General features: G+C 38.7%; 1 protein-coding gene across 20 annotated transcripts in view; it reads right to left on the bottom strand.

The window, feature by feature from the left end:
* Positions 1–714: 714 nt before the first annotated feature.
* The window catches only part of LOC129574603 (zinc finger protein 502), a 38,229-nt gene continuing 20,154 nt past the window's right edge, over positions 715–18,789 (bottom strand). For 3 of the 20 annotated variants that reach the window (XM_055456822.1, XM_055456820.1, XM_055456821.1), the window contains exons 3-12: positions 8,586–9,812; positions 7,885–8,098; positions 7,437–7,618; positions 6,588–7,087; positions 4,890–5,142; positions 4,692–4,775; positions 4,543–4,597; positions 4,339–4,443; positions 3,852–4,232; positions 715–3,603 (exon numbers count right to left, since the gene is read on the bottom strand). In XM_055456822.1, the coding sequence (XP_055312797.1) occupies positions 3,538–3,603; positions 3,852–4,232; positions 4,339–4,443; positions 4,543–4,597; positions 4,692–4,775; positions 4,890–5,142; positions 6,588–7,087; positions 7,437–7,618; positions 7,885–8,098; positions 8,586–8,785 (2,040 nt within the window). In that variant the 5' untranslated portion in view covers positions 8,786–9,812 and the 3' untranslated portion in view covers positions 715–3,537. Of the gene's footprint in view, positions 3,604–3,851; positions 4,233–4,338; positions 4,444–4,542; positions 4,598–4,691; positions 4,776–4,889; positions 5,143–6,491; positions 7,088–7,436; positions 7,619–7,884; positions 8,099–8,585; positions 9,813–14,094; positions 14,172–18,789 lie in introns of those variants that run through there. The other 17 variants (XM_055456816.1, XM_055456815.1, XM_055456810.1 and 14 more) reach the window with 16 other exon arrangements.

The raw sequence follows: 18,789 nt of genomic DNA, 5'->3' as shown, positions 1-18,789 counted from the left end.
TGTGTTTGTTCTCTTCTTCCTATCTATCTATCTCTCTCTCTCTCTCTCTCTCTCTCTCTCTCTCTCTCTCTCTCTCTCTGGTTTGGTTTCGCATTTCTATTCCATCGTCGAATCGCTATCTCTTTCGTATTGTCTTCCTCGCCGTCCACATCATCATATTTCTCATTCGTTAATTCATACGATTATACAATATTGAAGTAAACACTCTATAAAATTGTTATTCCACGTAATAGCTATTTTGTGTGAGTGTGTTTTAAAAATCGCTTGCTCTTAATTTACTGCCGATTATTGCATTTGAAAAAAGAAATCAATTCAAATTGAAACAAACATGTGAAAGAAATGTAAAATGCTACTGAATCTGCGGCTATTGGACACTGTGCGCACGATTTTTGCCGGCATTATTTCAGACAAACCGCTGAAACAACCCGGATTTGATCTCGATTGACCTTTTTTTTCGAAAAGTACCACTTTCGCCGTTGGACAATCAGCAGAACCATTTTTCATTCGTGTTCATTCGGAGAACGATTTCGCTCCACTTTTTCTTACTTACGTTACTGCTTTGGGGGAAGAATTTTCGATTTTGGTCCACATCCACAAACGAAAGAGAAAAAATCATGAAAAATCATAGAAATCGAAAAAAAAACAACTTCAGCGAAATAAAACAAAAAGAAGAAAGAAATCAAGAAAAATAAAAATTGAGAAAAAAAAGAGGGCTAAAAATTCATTATTGAATATATTAAAATCATTTTTGTTATCTGAATCGATTATGAGTGCGTGCTAAACTAAATCTAATACGTGTATTACAATATTTTTCTTTCTGTTGCTGCTAAATTTATCTAAAACAAAAATTGAATCAAATAAAATGCATTTCATTCGATCTGCTTCTTTGTGTCCTCGTGACTATTGCCTTCGGTTCTGTTAGCAGCGCGCATTGCATTGCACAATTAAAAACAAAACAAAAACACGCATCGTTTTCCACACACAATTGACAGCTTTTTTTTCGTACGCGTTGATGCATGCTTGCGTGTAGTTATTTGCTTATATGTTTAATTAAAAATGAAATCTTTATCTCTCTCTCTCTCTCTCTCTCTCTTTCTCTCTTTATATTAATCGATCTAAAAAGTTTCGATCGAATTTCTTTGCTCTTTCTATTTCCCTCCATCTCTCTCTTTCTAAATATCAATAATAGAACAAAAAATCACAATTTAATTTTATAAAATTGATAAAATCGATTACAAATTTGCCATCGTACAGACAAAAGGAGCAGAAGTAAATTCAAATGTTTTATTAAAGAAAAAAAAATCAACAAAAATAGTTTTTTTTTTCTAAAAAAAAAAAATTTCAAATTTAAAATAAAAAAATCACTTTGGGGGGGAGAAGGAGATAAAGGAAATGCACATCATCTAAGAAGTAAAATATAAAAGAAAACATATTCTCTTCTAAATGATTATTTCGTTTACGGTGGAATTGCAGCTTAAAAACGGGAGACAAAAAAAAAGAACTTGATGAGCATGACTAACTTAAAATTTCCGATCGCTAAAAATCTTGGTTTCATTCTTACGAGCTAAAGAAATTCGTTTAAATAGTTCCCAATTCAGTTGAATATACGGTTCAGTTGCTTCACGATTCTTGTTCGCACCTAAGCGACTGTTATTTTTTTTGCACACGAGATGAATATGTATAAAAGAGAATAAAAAGATAGAATACCCTAAAAAAAGCCAACGTCCAAGTGAAATTGGTGTTTGATATTCTGATTGCTAATTATGACTAAAAAATTCGGTATTTTAACAACAAAAAGAAACTTAACTACGATTAAAAGAAATGCGTGTCATCTGTTCACAAGACAAATATGAAAAAAAAAAGTCGCTTTCGATCAAAATTCAAGCCAAAACAGAATCATCTGATTGCGATTTCTGATCAGCACACTCTCCGCGCTGTGGCCACCCTCTATGTCTATTCCTATATAATTGGCATATTCACTTGTGTGTCGTTTTCGGTTGCAATCTAACAGTCTTACTAACTTAAGTTGACGACTCATTGAAACAAAACAAAAATGTCCAGGAAATAAAACGAATTCCAAATATATGTATATAAAAATTTCATAATGAAATGCACCACGGTAAAAAAAAAGTTCGATTTAATTAAGACTGAAAATAAAGGCGAAACGAAATTCTATACGATTTCTCAATTGGCAAGAGCTGCCTGTCGAACCGAAAAAAATCACAAACTTAGCTAATAAGTGCAGAAAAAAAGCAAACAAATCTTAGATTTTTCTCTTTGTTTGTCTCGCATTCATATTCCGAATGGCACCGATCTAGCCACTGTATCACAATATTCCATACAATTCGCACACATATTCCCTTTTTCGCTTCGTTCTGTTTAAAAGTTAGCTCTCGTATTTCATTTTTCTGGATCGTATGGATTTGCAAATGGAAACAAACTACAAATTAACACATATACGTTTCGCTTCAGCGTTTTTTGCACCGACCTTTTTCTTTCCCTCGCTATCTCTCGCTCTCTCTCTCTCTCTCTCTCTCTCTCTCTATTTCTCTCTGTGTCCCTATTTCTCGCCCTGCATTTTCTAATATGGCAATTGTATCATTTAATATTGGGTTTTATTGCACTCATAAATGAAAATTCGCATTTTTTTTTGTGTCACGAATACAAGAAAAAAAAAACGGAAGAGGAAACAAAAATATGGCAACACGTTTTCTTTCGTTTTACTTGTCTAAATGAATTACGCGCGATTTGAATTAAAAATGGCTATAATATACAGTAATTTCATCTTGGGTGGTGATGGGGGATCGGGGAAGACAATTACAACTAAAACACATATCATGTGGAAATGGCCAGCACGACGTAGATCATTTTTTCCTTTGTTTTTCGGTTGAAACGTTTGCTTACTTCATTTTGTGTCGACACCAACGAAAGCACACACCTCGTGTATGTGTGAAGAACTGCGATTTTTTTTGATGTTGCTTAGTGTGAAACGTACTTTGAAAACATTAAGCTATTCTTTCGTTTTAATTGAATTTAACGGAAAAAGAATGAAATCAAAATTTCTCGTTGAGAAACAAACATTTTCAAGCGCGTCCATTCAATGAATTGCGATTTTGTGTGTGTGTGTGTGTTTATATTTCTCTCTCTCTCTCTCTCTCTTTCTCTTTCCTTTCTGTTTTTTCTTCTCTCCCCATCTGTATAGATTTCTATTATTATATTGATCATTTTAAGAGCGTATTAATATAAAGAACATCTACATCTAAATATTGTTGCATGATTTTCTAATGAAACTTGTAGTAGATCCGCATCATTTCACATCAACTCTTTTTTTTCTCTTTTCATTTATGTGTGTTTGTCTGTGTATTTTTCATCTGTTTTCTCAACTGTTTATACTCTCCTCGGTATATACGACACATAACCAGATATTTCATCCGTTTTTGTTGTTGCTTTTTTTGTTTTGGTGGCTTTTGTAATTCAATTTGATGCATGGATGCATAGTATTTATCACGGCATGTGCTGCGGAGCAAATGTTGTATGTCACTGCGCAACGGCTGGCGGTTGAATTGCTGAGGATGTCGCTGTCGAAGTATTGGCATTAGGTACCTGTGAAAGAAAATTATCGTTAAAATACCACACGAAACTATAAACAAATTGTCAACACTTTTGGATCAAACTGAAATTGTTGACACTTTGTTGAGCGGAATTTGGTATAAAAGTGATTTCCAATGGAAAAAGCAACGGAAAGAATGAGAGGAAGCTCTCTTTAACTTTTAAGTTTATTTCATTTTGTACATTTTTTGAGAAAAAAAAATGAAATTGAACGAAGAAAAATTAAATTTTTACAAAATTACCGATGAATTGTTCGTCGTTCCAACGCTGCTGCTGTGTGCCTGTTGCTGAGCGCCAAATTGATTGCCAAACGGCGGGGCATAGCATTGCGGGAAGTAGAGTTCATGTTTGATCGATGGATTCATGCGTGGTATTAAATTGTTCTGTTTGTCCATTGACAGTTGGAACGGTGTTTTTGTGCCGTCAATGGGTGCTGGCATCGAAACGGCTGCAGCGGCCGCCGCATTTACAGCAGCCGCAGCGGCTGCATTATTCATTTGATTTCGACGCGATTTGGATGAATGTGGATTCATATGGTTGTCTATGTGCTTTTTGACATCTGGCTCTGTTGCAAAGCGTCGCCTACAGTTGGGCATCGGGCAGCAGAACGGACGATCACCCTTCTCGAAATTGAAATGGGAAAAAACAGATATTTGATTTGTATTTTCAATCGAATCATAATGAGCGTTAAATGCGCGGTTGAATGTTCGAGACGGCTTTGAAAACAACTACCTGGTGAGTCCTGGTGTGCTGATCGAGGATTGCCTTCTGCCGAAAATCTTTGCCACATTGGCCACATTTGTATGGTTTCTCGCCAGTGTGGATACGTATGTGCTGCGCATGATGACATTTCGATTGACATTTAGTTTATTTTAAATTTTGGGTTAAATTTAAAAAAAAACCAACAAAAAAAAACAATCGAACGTATTTTACCTGATTCAAAATGGTTCTCTGTCGGAAGAAGCGCGGACAATATATGCATCCGTATCTAAGAGGCGATGAAGAATACATTAGGCAAATAGAAATCAATTATTGCATCCATTTTGCGCGATAAAATCAGCATGAAGAAAGGCTTGACTTACGGTTTCTCATTTGTGTGTATTCGTAAATGTTGTGTCAGATGGGATTGCTGTCGGAATCGTTTGCCACATTCAGGACAGGGGTACCTACAATAGCGAAGCATTGCAATTTGCCCAAAACAAAAAAACCGAAAGAAATGTGTGAAAATTGGCGAAAAAAACACGATGAAAAAGCAGGAAAGAGGTAAAGTGGATACGTACGGCCTCGATTCAATGTGAATGCAACCGTGCTGCAGAAGCGTACTCTTTTGTTTGAATTCTTTTTGGCAAATGGGACAGCGTACGTATAATGGCATGCCAGCATTTCGACCCTGTTGCAATACATCGGGCAGCATTCCCTTTTGGCCCGGTTTTAAATACTGCAACGAACCCAAATTGCCGCCAAACACCGAATGATTGTTGCCCTTTGCATCTTTGAAATAGGCAGGATACTGTAGACCGGCACCGGCACCACCTTGAATAGAAAAACATGCTCTTGATTCGGCCGTATCGTGAGTGCTATCGTCGTAGGCATAACCATTATTTTCGTGTGTTTTTTTATTATGTTTGTCTTTGTGCTGCACATCATTGCCATTGTTTGCATTATTTTGTTCATTGTGTGCCGTGTGCGATGGCAATGGTTTCGTTTCACCATCGTCACCATCATGGCAATCACCGGGAAATGGCAAATCGAATGGCCACAGTGTTGCATGTGTTCCACTGTACCGCTTAAACACAAGATGTGGCGAAATGTCTGTAAAAATGTTCGGGCAGAAACAAAAAAAAAACACAAAAAATTCTTTGGTTAGGCTCAGACGATCAGCCAGTAAGTGAGAAAATATATCACAATTTTGGTTCTGTTTTTTTTTCTTTCTCATTAAACGGCTATTTCTAGGTATATTTCAATCGAATTAAATCAACAAAAATTTTCCGTGATAAACTTTTGATTGAGAATTTTTCTCGTGGGGGAAGGGAGTTTTTTTGGTCGATTATGGTGTTGAATTTGAATTGAATGGAGTCTTTTTTCTAATGGAATATTCGGGTCTTTTTTATCAGACAGATACTTTTCATATCTTTTTTTTTGCATATCAGCTCTTGGAAAAATGGAGCGAAATTCCATCTACGGTGGTCACACAAGAGAGAACGTATTCGCGCGCTGAACAGAGGAATAATTGAAGAACAGAAAGCATTTACCAAAAAATACGTGCGCAAACGAAATGAATGATTGTGAATTGTGTTATGGATCAATATGTGGATATGATCACGATTTTGCAAACGATTCGCATTTGCGAAGTGAAAATACGGAAAGTGAGTTAAATTGAAAAAAAAATGTGTTGTAAACTGATGCAAATTTGATCAGAGACGTTGTTCATGAAGAATATATAGGTGAAAATAAGTGATGGGAACTTCGTTTTTTAGTGACTCTGAATTGATCTTCAAGCTTTGAGCTGCGGCCAAACTTTTCACTTTAGATCGTTAAATGGAAGTCAAAGAAATCTTAATCTCTTTTTCAGAAATTCGTTGTGAAATCCAAAAGTAAATCTAAAAAATCAATATCAAGCCAATTTGAGGAATTTAAAGGTTGAAAACGACGTGTATAAGTGAAAATAGTGTATTGAGAATTTCGAGATAGAAAAATTCTGAATCGTTTGGCTTCGAACAGAAAAAAAGTTGGTTCATTTTCAGGAAAACGTCTAAAAACACTGTTTGGTTCTCTCTCGTTGTCATTCGTTTTTTTTTTTCTTCTCTCATCGCTATTTTTTTTTGGTCACAAACAATCAGATCAAATCAACAACAGAAAGTGTAAAAGTAGCGGTCAATAACTGTGTTGCTCGCCTTGATGCGTTCGCACATGCTGATTGAGGATTGCTTTCTGGCGAAAGTGTTTGCCGCACTCGTGACACGTAAACGGCTTCTCACCCGAGTGGATGCGTAGATGCTGATTTAAAATTGCACGTTGTCGAAAGCTTCGGGGACAATACGCACACGAATATGGTTTTTCGTTCGCATGAATCCGAAGATGTTGAGTCAAATGGCTTTGTTGACGGAATCGTTTCCCACACTCCGGGCATCCGTATGGACGTGTATCGGTGTGGATGCGCTCATGCTGCAGCAGCGTGCTCTTTTGTTTGAAGTCTTTTCCGCAGGTCAGGCATTTGAATAGCCGCAAATCGGAGCCTTTGGATTTGATGGAACCGGGCGACGGTGATGTTTGATGCATATTATGGCCGGGCAATAGATCGGGTATGCCTTGATTATATTGTTCAAGCGCCTGTTGAGCTTGCTCCATACTCAGACCGGGCAACGGTTTGTTCAAGTAATGTAAGGGCGGAAATCCGTGCGGCGCCAACATTGCTTGGCCAGGATGCCGATAATAGTTGAGCTCGGCTTGTGACGCATCAAAGCATTGAACTCCATCGCTGCAATGGGAAAACATAAAACGAGAAAGAAAGAAAACCAAAACAAAAAAAAGGTTAGTGAATCCATTTGGACACAAGATAAAACCTACAGAACACTCATGGCAACAATTTGTATCGTCAACAAACGCCCACATGCACGCACGCACGCTCGCACAAACCATGAACATTTTCGCCGAAAATGTGCGATTCATACAAATTTACAATCGCATCGTGTGTCTAGTGTCATTCAGGCGATTGAGACGACGATCATTGTTGTGTTGTACATTCTGTAAGTTCAATGAAATCGAAACAAACGAAAGAGATTGAGAGTGAGAGAGAAAAATGTGGGCATTGCGTTTTTTTCTTTTACTTTCGAATTGGTTGACTGTTTGACGTGTTGCTTTGCTGTTGGCTATTCTGTTGATTTTGATCGGCGGACATATCGATATTTTGTTCGGGCGAAGATTGTTGGTTTGATTGTTGTTGCTGCTGCTGCTGTTGGCCGTTTTGTGTAACATTTTGGTTCTGATGCTGCTGATGCAACGAGTTCACCTGAACGAAAAAAAAAATTGTTCAAACGAAATTTTGTTCTTCATTATTATCGAACAATTCAAATTGTAAGAGCAAAGAACAAAATAAGCCGAAAAAGATTCAAGTGAATCTACATTGCATTTAATAAGTTGGATCAAAATGAAAGGGAAATCGAGATTAATAGGAGTCAATCCACGAAAAAAGACAACCCATCTCCCGCCGAAAATCAGTTCTTCTATACTTGAACAGAATTGTTGGAAAAGCCAAAAACCGAAAATGTAACGAACCTGATTTATGGCGACATCTTCGTCCATATCTTGATTGGCATTGGTTTGTTGTGGGTGTGCAGCGGCTGCAGCGGCGGCGGCGGCAGCAGCAGCGACTGCTGGTGACGGTAAATTACGATGACTACTTTCGTTTTGTTGCTGTTGTTGCGATTCGTCCCTCGGGCTAGTTGGTGGTGCCGTGTGCTGTGGCGGTAGCTGTTGATGCTGATTATTGCTGTAGATCGGGTTTGTTTTGAGACGAAAGAGAGAAACATTTCTTTTTGTCAGTGAATGCATATAAAGTTCAATGGCAATTTGAAGGAAAACGATATGTGTGTCGTATTAAATGTTAATTGTTCTGATGGATGTTTCTTTTTGTGTGTATGTGTGTTGGGTTTAGGAAAAAAAAATCAAACCGAAAGAAAAATAGAAAATGAAGCTGAATCAAAATGAAATTAATCCAAAATATAATGAAAGGAAAATAATACTCAAAACAATAGATTTATGTGTGGGTTCATGACACAAGTCAAAAATTGATCATACATTTTATCTATGTTTTTGATCTGATATCTTTGTGTTTGGTTGTGTGTGATTTTTGTTTTACATTCTAAGATATTCAAAAAACATCGATTGGTTATTTGAGTTGCTGGAGGGAGGATCGAATGCGGTTATAATCTTTTTTTTGTTTTTTTTTCTGTTTTTGGCTTGGTGTTTTCACTTACTGGCTTTGATGTGGATACATATCTGCGCTCCATTGTCCCGATGATGAGGTTAACGCATTGCGTTCGGCCGCCGCCTCTTGTGAATCTTTATAGAGAACGTATGGCGCAGTATCTTGTGAAATACAATACATAATTTGCCGGGGCACCTTTAGGCCGGCCGCTAGGCATGCGGCAAACGAGGCAGAAAAATTTATTGCCATCTTGCCGGCTTTGCTCTTGTTTTTTTTTCTTCTTCTAAATGTGCTCAATCAATATTCGTTTTCTTTTTTCTCGGGTAAGTGTGTGTTTGCGTGTGCTTTAAGATTCTTGCTCTGTGTGTTTCTTTTCTTTTGGTTTCTCTTCATAAAACTTGTACTTAGATTAATGTTTGTGTATTGGCGCCAAATAATTCTTTTGTTTTGATAAGCCGTTCGTGTTTCTCTTCTCTCTCTCTCTCTCTCTCTCTCTCTCTCTCTCTTTCTGTTTATATATATAGATTGTTCAGTGTTTTAGTCAGCAGCAATAGAGCGTCATACACTGGATGCACTGCATTGTATTGTTGTGAGAGCGATTTGTTTCTATCCACCCACCCATGGGCATTGTTTCGCATAAGACAATTTTAATCAACAAAGTGAACAAGTTTTGATGCCCTCTGGCAAGACAAACACACACAATGAACGAGCACTGATCTTGCGCTGCATACACACACACACACCGAGAGAAGGAGCGAACAAATTTAGTTTCAAATTGATACTCTCTGCGTATTTTCTTCTCTTTTTTTCATAGATGTTGATATGTGATGGGGTGGTGGCACGGTTGGCCGAGTGAATGAGAGAGAAATGTTCGTTGGCTAGAGTTTATTATTTGTATTGCATATAATCGCTGTAGTGGGTGCACGCGCGCGCGTTTCTTTTGAATAAACAGAAAATTGGTATAAATTCGTGGTTCGGGTTTTTTACGCGCGCGTTTCAAAAGAAGATGTCGCCGTGTCACTGTCGACGACGGATGGACCGATGACGACACGGACGACGACGAATGAGATGATGTATTGCAGCGATTTAGTTTTGCTTGTATTTTATGCGTTTTTTTTTCTTTTCGTTTTTCTATTTATCGTTGTATCGAATGTACAGACGCAATGCAATTCTGTTGATTTTTGCTGCGCTTTATGCATATGCTAATATTCATGCTTTTATCGTCGATAGGCCAGTTCGGATTGAGTGTGACTGAGTGTGTATTGTTTTCTTCCGTCTGCAATCAAATTTAAATCAACAAATAAATTTCAATTAGTAAATTGTTACGACAAAAAAAAAAGGTTCATTTATTTATATAAGCTATACACAGAGAGAGTGTGAGAGAGAGAGAAAGAGCAAGAGACAGATAGAGAAGTCGATCGAAAATGAGAAGGAAATAGAGTGTGTATTCTAAGAGATGTAAACAACACATTCCAGTGGATTCATTGAACTTTGGTTGAATAGGGAAGAAAGGTGTTGTGAAATGTTTATGCGCTTATGAGGAGCTTTTTTGTTGTCTATTTCGAACAGAGGATCCATTTTTTTTCTATCACAAACGCATACTATCAAACTCATCATCATCTAATACAACAATGGAAAAAAAAGAACCACGTTCGTGTGTTGAAATATCATGCACGCACCGAGTCTATATTCTGCGAATTGTGCTCGGAATAACCGACATTGAATTACAAAGTGAAAACACACCGTTCGGCTAAATCAATGCACGTTCTTGTCGCTTTGACATTATGCAGATCGTGTAAAATTTCTCTACGATTCGTGATACGGCTATATGTTCACTTCATTCATGCACCATAAAACAGCAAAACCAGAAAAGAAATGCGGCAAAGTGCAATGAATTCTGTGACGCATTTAGAATTTTAGAAAGCGTGGAATTTCTTTTCGTGAGCGATCATTTTCGCGTTCGAACCGAAAAAAAGTCGAGATTAAGTTAGAGATGATTTTCGGTTTTTTTTTGTTGCTGTCGAGAGCAAAGAGAGGAAGAGCTAAGAATAATATCGCTCAATACTGACACATAACAAGTGAGCACGAGCTTACAACCAATCAACCAAAAAAAATGCATTCAGCCAAAGTGCGAATTGCGCGAATTCTAACAACATGAAATATGGGCAAAGATTGAGAAAAAGACGTTGACGAATCCGCACTTCATTTCTGCTTCTTTGACTTCGCAGTTTCGCACTCTCTCTCTTCCGCTTGCATTCACACAAAGTACGATGACGATAAATCCACAGAAAACGCAAAAACCAACAGCAACAGTAACACAAAATAGAGGGAAAATAAAAGAAGAACGCAAAATAACGACAGAGAATCATTTATATTTATAGGTATAGACGAATGACAAGCGAGAGCAAGCACATATTGCACATTATTTATAAAATAAAAACGGAATGGAAAAGACAAAATACAAAATGCTCTATGTAGTATATAAAACAGAGACGGATACAGAGAACTAGAGGGAGGGAGAGAGCGCGAGAAATGCTCCTCGGAGTCATTGTATGGAAGGCGAATACACGGGCCAGGCCAGGCCAGGCCAGGCCAGATATAGAAAAGAAGAAAAATGAAGAGCCAACACAGAACCAACGCAAAAACGACGACGACGACGACGACGACAACGACAACAACGACAACAGAGAAGAAGAAGAAGAAGAATGAACGAACGAAATGAAATAGTCGGTCGCATTGTGTGTGCAATTTTGCAATGCATTCAATTCATGCGATGTTACAAATAATATTATTCATTCGCACAAAACAATACACATATATCACACAGAACAACATCATGTGGAGAAAGCGAGGGAGCGAGCGATTAAGAGACAGAGTGAAAGAGAAAGAGAGCAAATGCAAACGGAGCGCGCGCGTAGCTCGAAGTATATTTATACTGTCGCGTTTTCGCGCGATTTTCGCCTGTTGTTGTCGTTGCAGCCACCGCCGCCGTCGTTGTTGTTGTTGTTGTTGTCGATTGCACATAGAGCGAGAGAGAGAGAGAGAGAGAGCGATTGTGTGTATATGCTGGTGTGGTTGCACTGAATGGATATAGAGGGAATATTCGCTTCGGTCGTTCGGCGTTCGTTGTGTGTTTTTTTTATAATTATTTGAATAAGAGTGAGTCAATGAACTCGATGACTCTCAGTGCTCAGTAGTTTGGTGTGTGTGTGCGCCAGAGTGCGCGCATTTGCGCTCACGCTCATTGCACGCGCCGTGTTCTTTTCCTCCCTCACGCCGCCACCGTATACCGCCCAAACACAACACACCAAAATGAATCGTTCACAATTCGCCCATAGTATGAGACATAAAATCCATATAAACATTGTTATTCGTTTGAGCCGCTCTCTCTCTCTCTCTCCCCCCCCTCGTTCGCCGCGGTCTGTTTTTCGTTCTAGTTGTTTTTTCATTTTAAATTTTATTTTTCGCGTTTGTTTGTTTGTTCGTTTGAACTTTCCAATCGAACGCACGATGTGCAAAACACACTATTTAAGAATATATACCTCGGTTGCATTTTGCGAAATTTCGTGAGCGAAGCGAGCGAGCGAACTCGCGCACCCGATTACTCTATGAATGCAATCCATAAAACATGATCCTGTGTGTTTATATTTATTCTGCTTGCTAGTCTTTGTGCTCGCGAATCGACTCTTTCTCTTTTGTCGACGGTGTTTTTATTGTTGCCTTTTGCTCGTTTTCATTCCTTTTGATATTTTCTATTTTGACGTCTGTTGTTATTGTTGCTGTTGCGTTGAATGTTTTTCCTTTTTGTTATTTTTTTTTCTCTTCTTTTCGTTTGGGGTCGCTTCATTCCCATTTTTAGTTGTTATTTAGCTAGCGCTCAATGGAAATATATCGCGTTGATAATATCGAGTTGAGCGCACTTATAAATTTACATACATCAAATTTATTGACTCGATGCTGTTTTAAAATGTGCAATATGTGTTCGAAGTTGTCGGAATCCAGAGAGAGAGAGAGAGAGAGAGAGAGAAAGCGTGTGCGCTCGTGAGCTCAGCTAAAACGCCTCTCTCTCTCTCTCTCTCTTATTCTTGCTCGTTCCTCCTGTCGACATCCATTCAATCCATTCATCTTGTAGCCGCATAATTCATGCATTCTCGCCAAAGCGTTTACTCTTTGTTTTAATTATACGATTAGACATCCCGAGTGATTCTCTTTCACTCGATGCCATACATCAAATGTGTTAAAATCCATTGAAAACTAGTTGAAAATTCGTTGTTTTTGCGTCGTAAAACTTTTGCTACTCAAAGCAAACATGGTGAAGCAGGGAGTTAGCCCTGTTCGCTTTACCGAAATGGTATCAAATCGTACACGCACACCTCCAATTCGCATCTCGACATAAAACATAGGAGTTTCTCCGCAGTCATTCCATTTATTATCGCCTTTGGATGATAAAACACTTACACACGACCAGAAGCGCGCACGTTTTATCAATGAAAACATTAGATAAGCGTTCAATGGCTGTGATTTCTTTTTAAACTCGCTCTTTTTTTCTCCGTCTTGACGACAAACTTTTCTCCATTCTTTTTCGGTGCTGCTGCTGCTGCTGCTCAACCTTTGAAAGTCATGTCGGTTTTCAACGATGCTCTTTGGCTTCGCATGAAAAATGGATATGGCTGCCGAAAAGAAATCATGCACACCAAATAGCTCATGTTTTACACAATGCAAACATTCTAAATTTAGACTCGAAATGGGTGTTCTTTAAGCTGGCAAACGATTCTAAGCGCATTTGCACACAAGCCATTGCAACAAGAACGAATTTGTTTGGTTGGATTTTGGTTGCCGTCTTTTTCATTTTCTATTTCATCCGCATGATTAATGCATCTGCCAAGAAGTACACTTTTAGAACAACACGAATGAAATTGCGCTCGACTTTCGTTGTCAAGAGACTTAGAAAAGAACGATGAAACAAGATAAATCGATGTATGGATGAAGATTTTGCATGGCCTATTCGTGTGCGGTGTGAACACAGCGACTTAGGTTCAAAGAACTTTTGACGAATTTTTGAAATCGAAATTGTTTTTTTTTCAACAACTTTTCTTTGCGATTTTTTTTTACACATATTCCCTGTCCCTCGTTCGCTCGTTTTTCTGGTGCATCTAGAAAATAACGAATTTTATCCAAGTTTATTTTTTACCATCAATTCTTTCTCATGAAAATTGATCCATGTCAATGGTTTTTTTTTTTTAATTTATTCGTCGATCGAAGTCGATTTTTCTATGTCAATTTTCGCTCTTTTTATTTGCCGTGTTTTCAATCGGAATTACCACTGTTTTCTTCAACGAAGAATTTCCACGTTTTCCCTCTCTTTCCTTATTGTCTTTCTCTTCACTAATTTTTCGCTTTCTCTCGATCGTCTCTCCTTTTATTAAACATTTTTTGAGAATTTTTCTTTTATTTCAATATAAGTTCTTCTCATCGAAGTTGACTTTTAATCATGCGGAATTAGAATGCCGCGAACAGATTTTTGGAAAGGGTTGATGTTTGAAGAATTGGAATCTTACCAGGATTTAGTTGCAATCAAAACCGGAGTTGCATATACAAATATATGCGAATCCTCGTTCCAGCGGACGCATACATCCTTTTTTTTATTTTCAAAAAAAAAAACAATCTTTATCAAAAGGGTCGTTGCATAGTTGGCTCAAATATTCATGCACAACACAATCGGAGTGAAACTTAAACTGTCCGTGCATAAACACTAAGGAACGAAAAAAAAATAACAAATCAGCACCCGTGAACCAAAAAATGCACGCACACACCACCGACAATCACCGAGCGAGCGTTTGAAAAAAAAGCACACAAAAATCGATTTCAAAATAAGTGCCAAAACTCCACCACAACAACAACAATAACAAAAGTACGAGAAAGAGAGAGAGAGAGCGAAAAAAAGCACTGTTTCGTTCCAGTTTTCCGTTTTAATTTCATTTTGCTCGCACACACAAAACAGAGTTTCTTTTTTGATTAGTTCTTTTTTTTCGGTGGTGTTCTTCTTCTCGTGTTTGTTATTCCGTTGCTCTGTGGGTTTCTGCTGTATTTTTTTCTCGCTGCTGCTGCTGTCGTACGTTCGTTTGGTTTTTGCTTCTACTTGTTATCCGCCGAAATGAAAAAAAAAATGTTTTAGCACACAGCGACTTTGAATATTTGATGCACGCCCGCCCGCTCCACCGGTTAATAAATTTTATACAATTCGACCGGCAATAAATGTTTTACCATGAGCGCTCATTAAAATAGGCTCTCTTTTTTTTTGTTGCGCGAGAGACCGACTGTGTGAGCGCTTCCACACAATCATCTATGCGAAGAACCATAGAAAAATTGTTATGCACGCAGATACATAACCAGCCATCATCAGCGAGTAGTTGAGCCACACACAAAAAATAACACACACACACACATACACCAGCATACATGAAAAATTTCAACAGTACTCGAGCCGCTTTCGTTTGCACTCTTTCCCTCGCTTGCTCACTCTCTCAAACTCTATCGCTCCATCATTTTCGATCACACTCAGTCACACACAGTCTCATCAGATATCGCCAAATACCGACACTGCCAAACACTCACACACAGTCGACCAAATCCAAACGGAACGAGAGTGAACGAGACCGAGAAACCAGTACATTGACGCGCGCGCAAAAATAGAAAAACATCGGGATTCAAACTGAAAAATGGATAGGAAAAATGGCTCGAAATAGCAAAGAGAGGTGTATATAGCAGCAGCAGCAGCAGTAGTAGTAGCAGGAGCAATGGTTGTAATAGTACACAGAACAGAACCGAGAGAGAGAAAAAAGCGATGGAAGACAGACAGACAGCCATCTCTGCATAGTACATATCGTAAAAGTTTTCGAGAATGCAATCAACAGCAACAGAAGAGCAATGCCAATAGCAAATGGCAATAGCAACAGCCAACACACATACACTTGCACATGGATTGTGACGGCGCGCACACATACACTGAGCGCCGGCTCAACAACAATGTCAGGAAAATTTGCGCTGTGCGCCCGCGAATTTCACCGATTTCGCATATACGGTATGTATATAGAAATACCGAAAAACTTTCAGACACACACACTCTCTCTCTCTCTCTCTCTCTCTCTCTCTCTCTCTCTCTCTCTCTCTCTCTCTCTCTCTCTCTCTCTCTCTCTCTCTCTCTCTCTCTATGTCAATATGTTTGTGCTTGGCCCGTCTTCGTCATTTGCCGTTGTCTTGTTTTGCATGGGCTTTCGGCATTGGCAACGGAGCTCTTTTCAGTGCATGCCAAAATGTACCGTGTGTTCGTGTGTCTATGCATCAGTATGTGTTTTATTCATGTAAGCACTTCTTGTTATTTTCCAACGGATACGATATGTGAGTGAGTCAGAATGAATGCTGTTTTGTTTCGGAGCTGCATGCAGCCAGTCAACCAGACAGACACTCATATATGTTTGAAATGTTTTGGCAAGAGTGCAATGCCACTTTGTGCTCGGCAAAGCGTCGAAAGGACGTTTTGCGAGAGCGCAACAAAGCCAACGGTGGCAACACACACAACCGATTTTTCACCATACCAATGCAAACGGGAACATTTATCGAGCGAACATAAAGATTGTTGGCTGAAAATCGAACGATAAACGGTTCGGGACATTGTGAGGAGGAATAAAAAGAAAGAAATCGACGAAGCAAAAGTGGATTTCGAAGAAAAATCAATAGAGAATAAGCAGCAGCAGGAGAACGCCATAATTCGGTGTTTTATCGATGTGTGCTACCACTCGTTCGCTCCCAAATTTTGATAGCCGCCCGTATGACTCTCGGGCATACAACTACATGCACTTTTATGTCGTCTGCACACAGCATACATCAGCAGCAACAGAAACAGCAACAGCAACAGCAACAGCAGCAGCAGCAGCCGCCGAGCCAGTGTTGCACACAATCGATTATCTAGCGTTACAAAAAACCGATGCTATGTACACTGTTTGTGCCTGTGTGCTTAGAACAGTATATAGAAAAGTGTAGCGCTTTCTATTTTTTCGAGCAATAAATGCCCGGTGAATGGTTCTTTCTCTTTTCTTTCCATTTAAAATGGCGTTTTTTTTCATTTTGTCAGCGTATTGGTGTGTAAACAAGTACATATGTGTTGACAAATGAGGCACACTATTTTTTTCGGGTTCCATGAAAAATACGAGAACAAGGTGCAGGCACTTTTATTCATGTATTTTACATTGGCCAGAGAGTTTTTACTCTAATCCGTTTTGTACACATTTCGAGGAAAAAATGCACAATCAAATGAATTTATCGCTATATTTCACAATTACACAACGTTTGCACATTAATCCACTTTACAATTGACCACTCATTCTCTCTCCATCTCGCCCACTCGCCCGCTCTTGCAATAAAATTCATCATTTTTCACTTCGTTTAACCTAACGATTGATTTTAATTTTTCAAACATTTTGTTCAACATAAAAAACGCTGTACGATTTGAAAATTTTGTTTATCGTGAAAAAAGAGTCCATTTCACGATAAAACAAAAAAAATATATTTGAAATTCGGCGAATCATAGAAAGAAAAACATCCATCAAATGCAAACAAAACAAATTTCCCTACAAAGTCCAAAGTGATTGACGGTGCTCAGTCATTTCGTACATACGCACAGCGCATATACCCCCTTGTGTAAAAGCCTTTCGCCATATAATACGGCATGGGAATTTTTTTTGTGTGTTCAGTATGTGATGCCATTGACATGCATAACATCAACTTTGTATTTCCCTTTGGTTTTGTTATCCGCTTCTTGCCGTCGTTGTTGTCGTCGTCGCTTTACATGAATCGTTGTTCTTCTTCGTCGTTGTCGTCGTCGTCGCGCGTGCAGACTCAATTAGAATGGACTTGAAAACCAATACATTCACACGTAAACAGGGACGCGGGCGCGCAAACATGCGAAAGCGCTAAGGAAAAGTAGTCGTTGTTTGTGTGTGTTGTGCGAGTCCATAGCTTTGGTTGCGTAGTGTAAACAAAACACTATTCAAAACATGTTGAGGTAGATCACAAAAAACGCCGTGGGCGAACGACGACGACGCAGACGACGACGACACAGACGACGGCGATGATGATGATGATGATGGTAAAGGAATCTTACGATATATGGATTGTGTTGTCTGTTGTTGTTATTATTTCAAATTGTCCGTTTCGATTTCGGTATTTTTCCAGCCCAACACTGTGCTATGTGTATGTGTTTGTATATTTCAATGGCACTCGTCAATCACGAGGCGTTTAAATATGTCTGATGAGGCAACGTGTCGTTCTAATTATGGGTGAATAAGACACAATCAATGAGTACACCGCACTTCGGACGGTGCAGCATCTGACGTGATGATTTAATTATTGTCATTCGCCAAATAAGACATAAATGAATGCCGGCTATATATCATTAGCACCAAGTTGAGAGGAACAACAGAGCAAATAAAAAATGGAACGAGTATTAACAGGCGATAACTACCCAGGTTGGCTAGAATTAAACGCATGAACACGTAATTAACGTTAAGAATGCACCACTCATTTCTCTCTCTCTCTCTCTCTCTCTCTCTCTCTCTCTCATCCAAATGAATTCATTTCCGATCTCGGTGAGATGGTCAGAAAAAGCAAAAATCACACGGTAGAAATACCTGAAAAACCGGCCAATTTGACTGATCGCTGGTCGACAACTTCATTGTCATGGTTAGCATAGCCAATTGAATTATCATCTCAAGTGCAATCACCAGACCAATTTTTTTTGCTATTCTTTCTCACCGATTCGCAATTAGAACCGGTACATCGGTTCATCATCTCTTAACTGGCATTCTTTACGAACTTTTATCCATTGATTGTGATGGTAAATTTTTAAACACCTCATTAATACCGGCACGGGTGTGTGTCTGTTTGCGTGATTGAGTGGTGCGCTCAATATGATATGCATTTTTGATGACTTTTAAAAATCATAAAAAAAAACACGCGCACACATTTTCGATCCACAAGTTTCATCGATAAAATCCCAAATGTCTGTATGTTGTCCTCCAGTGGCAACAAACACAACTAATCCCAAAATATAAAACACAGTAACAGCACTCGACAGACACACAACGCTCGAAATTGATAAGTTCCAGAAAATAAACCGAACAAAAAATAGCGGTATAAAACATACACACAAACACAAAGCATGTTTACACGTGCAGTCTCTCCCTTGCTCTCTCTCT

The sequence above is a fragment of the Sitodiplosis mosellana genome, unplaced genomic scaffold, assembly GCF_009176505.1.
Source record: "Sitodiplosis mosellana isolate CC-2019 unplaced genomic scaffold, AAFC_SMos_1.0 Smas_scaffold_6165, whole genome shotgun sequence".
Lineage (NCBI taxonomy): Eukaryota > Metazoa > Arthropoda > Insecta > Diptera > Cecidomyiidae > Sitodiplosis > Sitodiplosis mosellana.
Note: the sequence above shows the minus strand (reverse complement) of the source record. Positions and strands in the feature narration are given on the sequence as shown.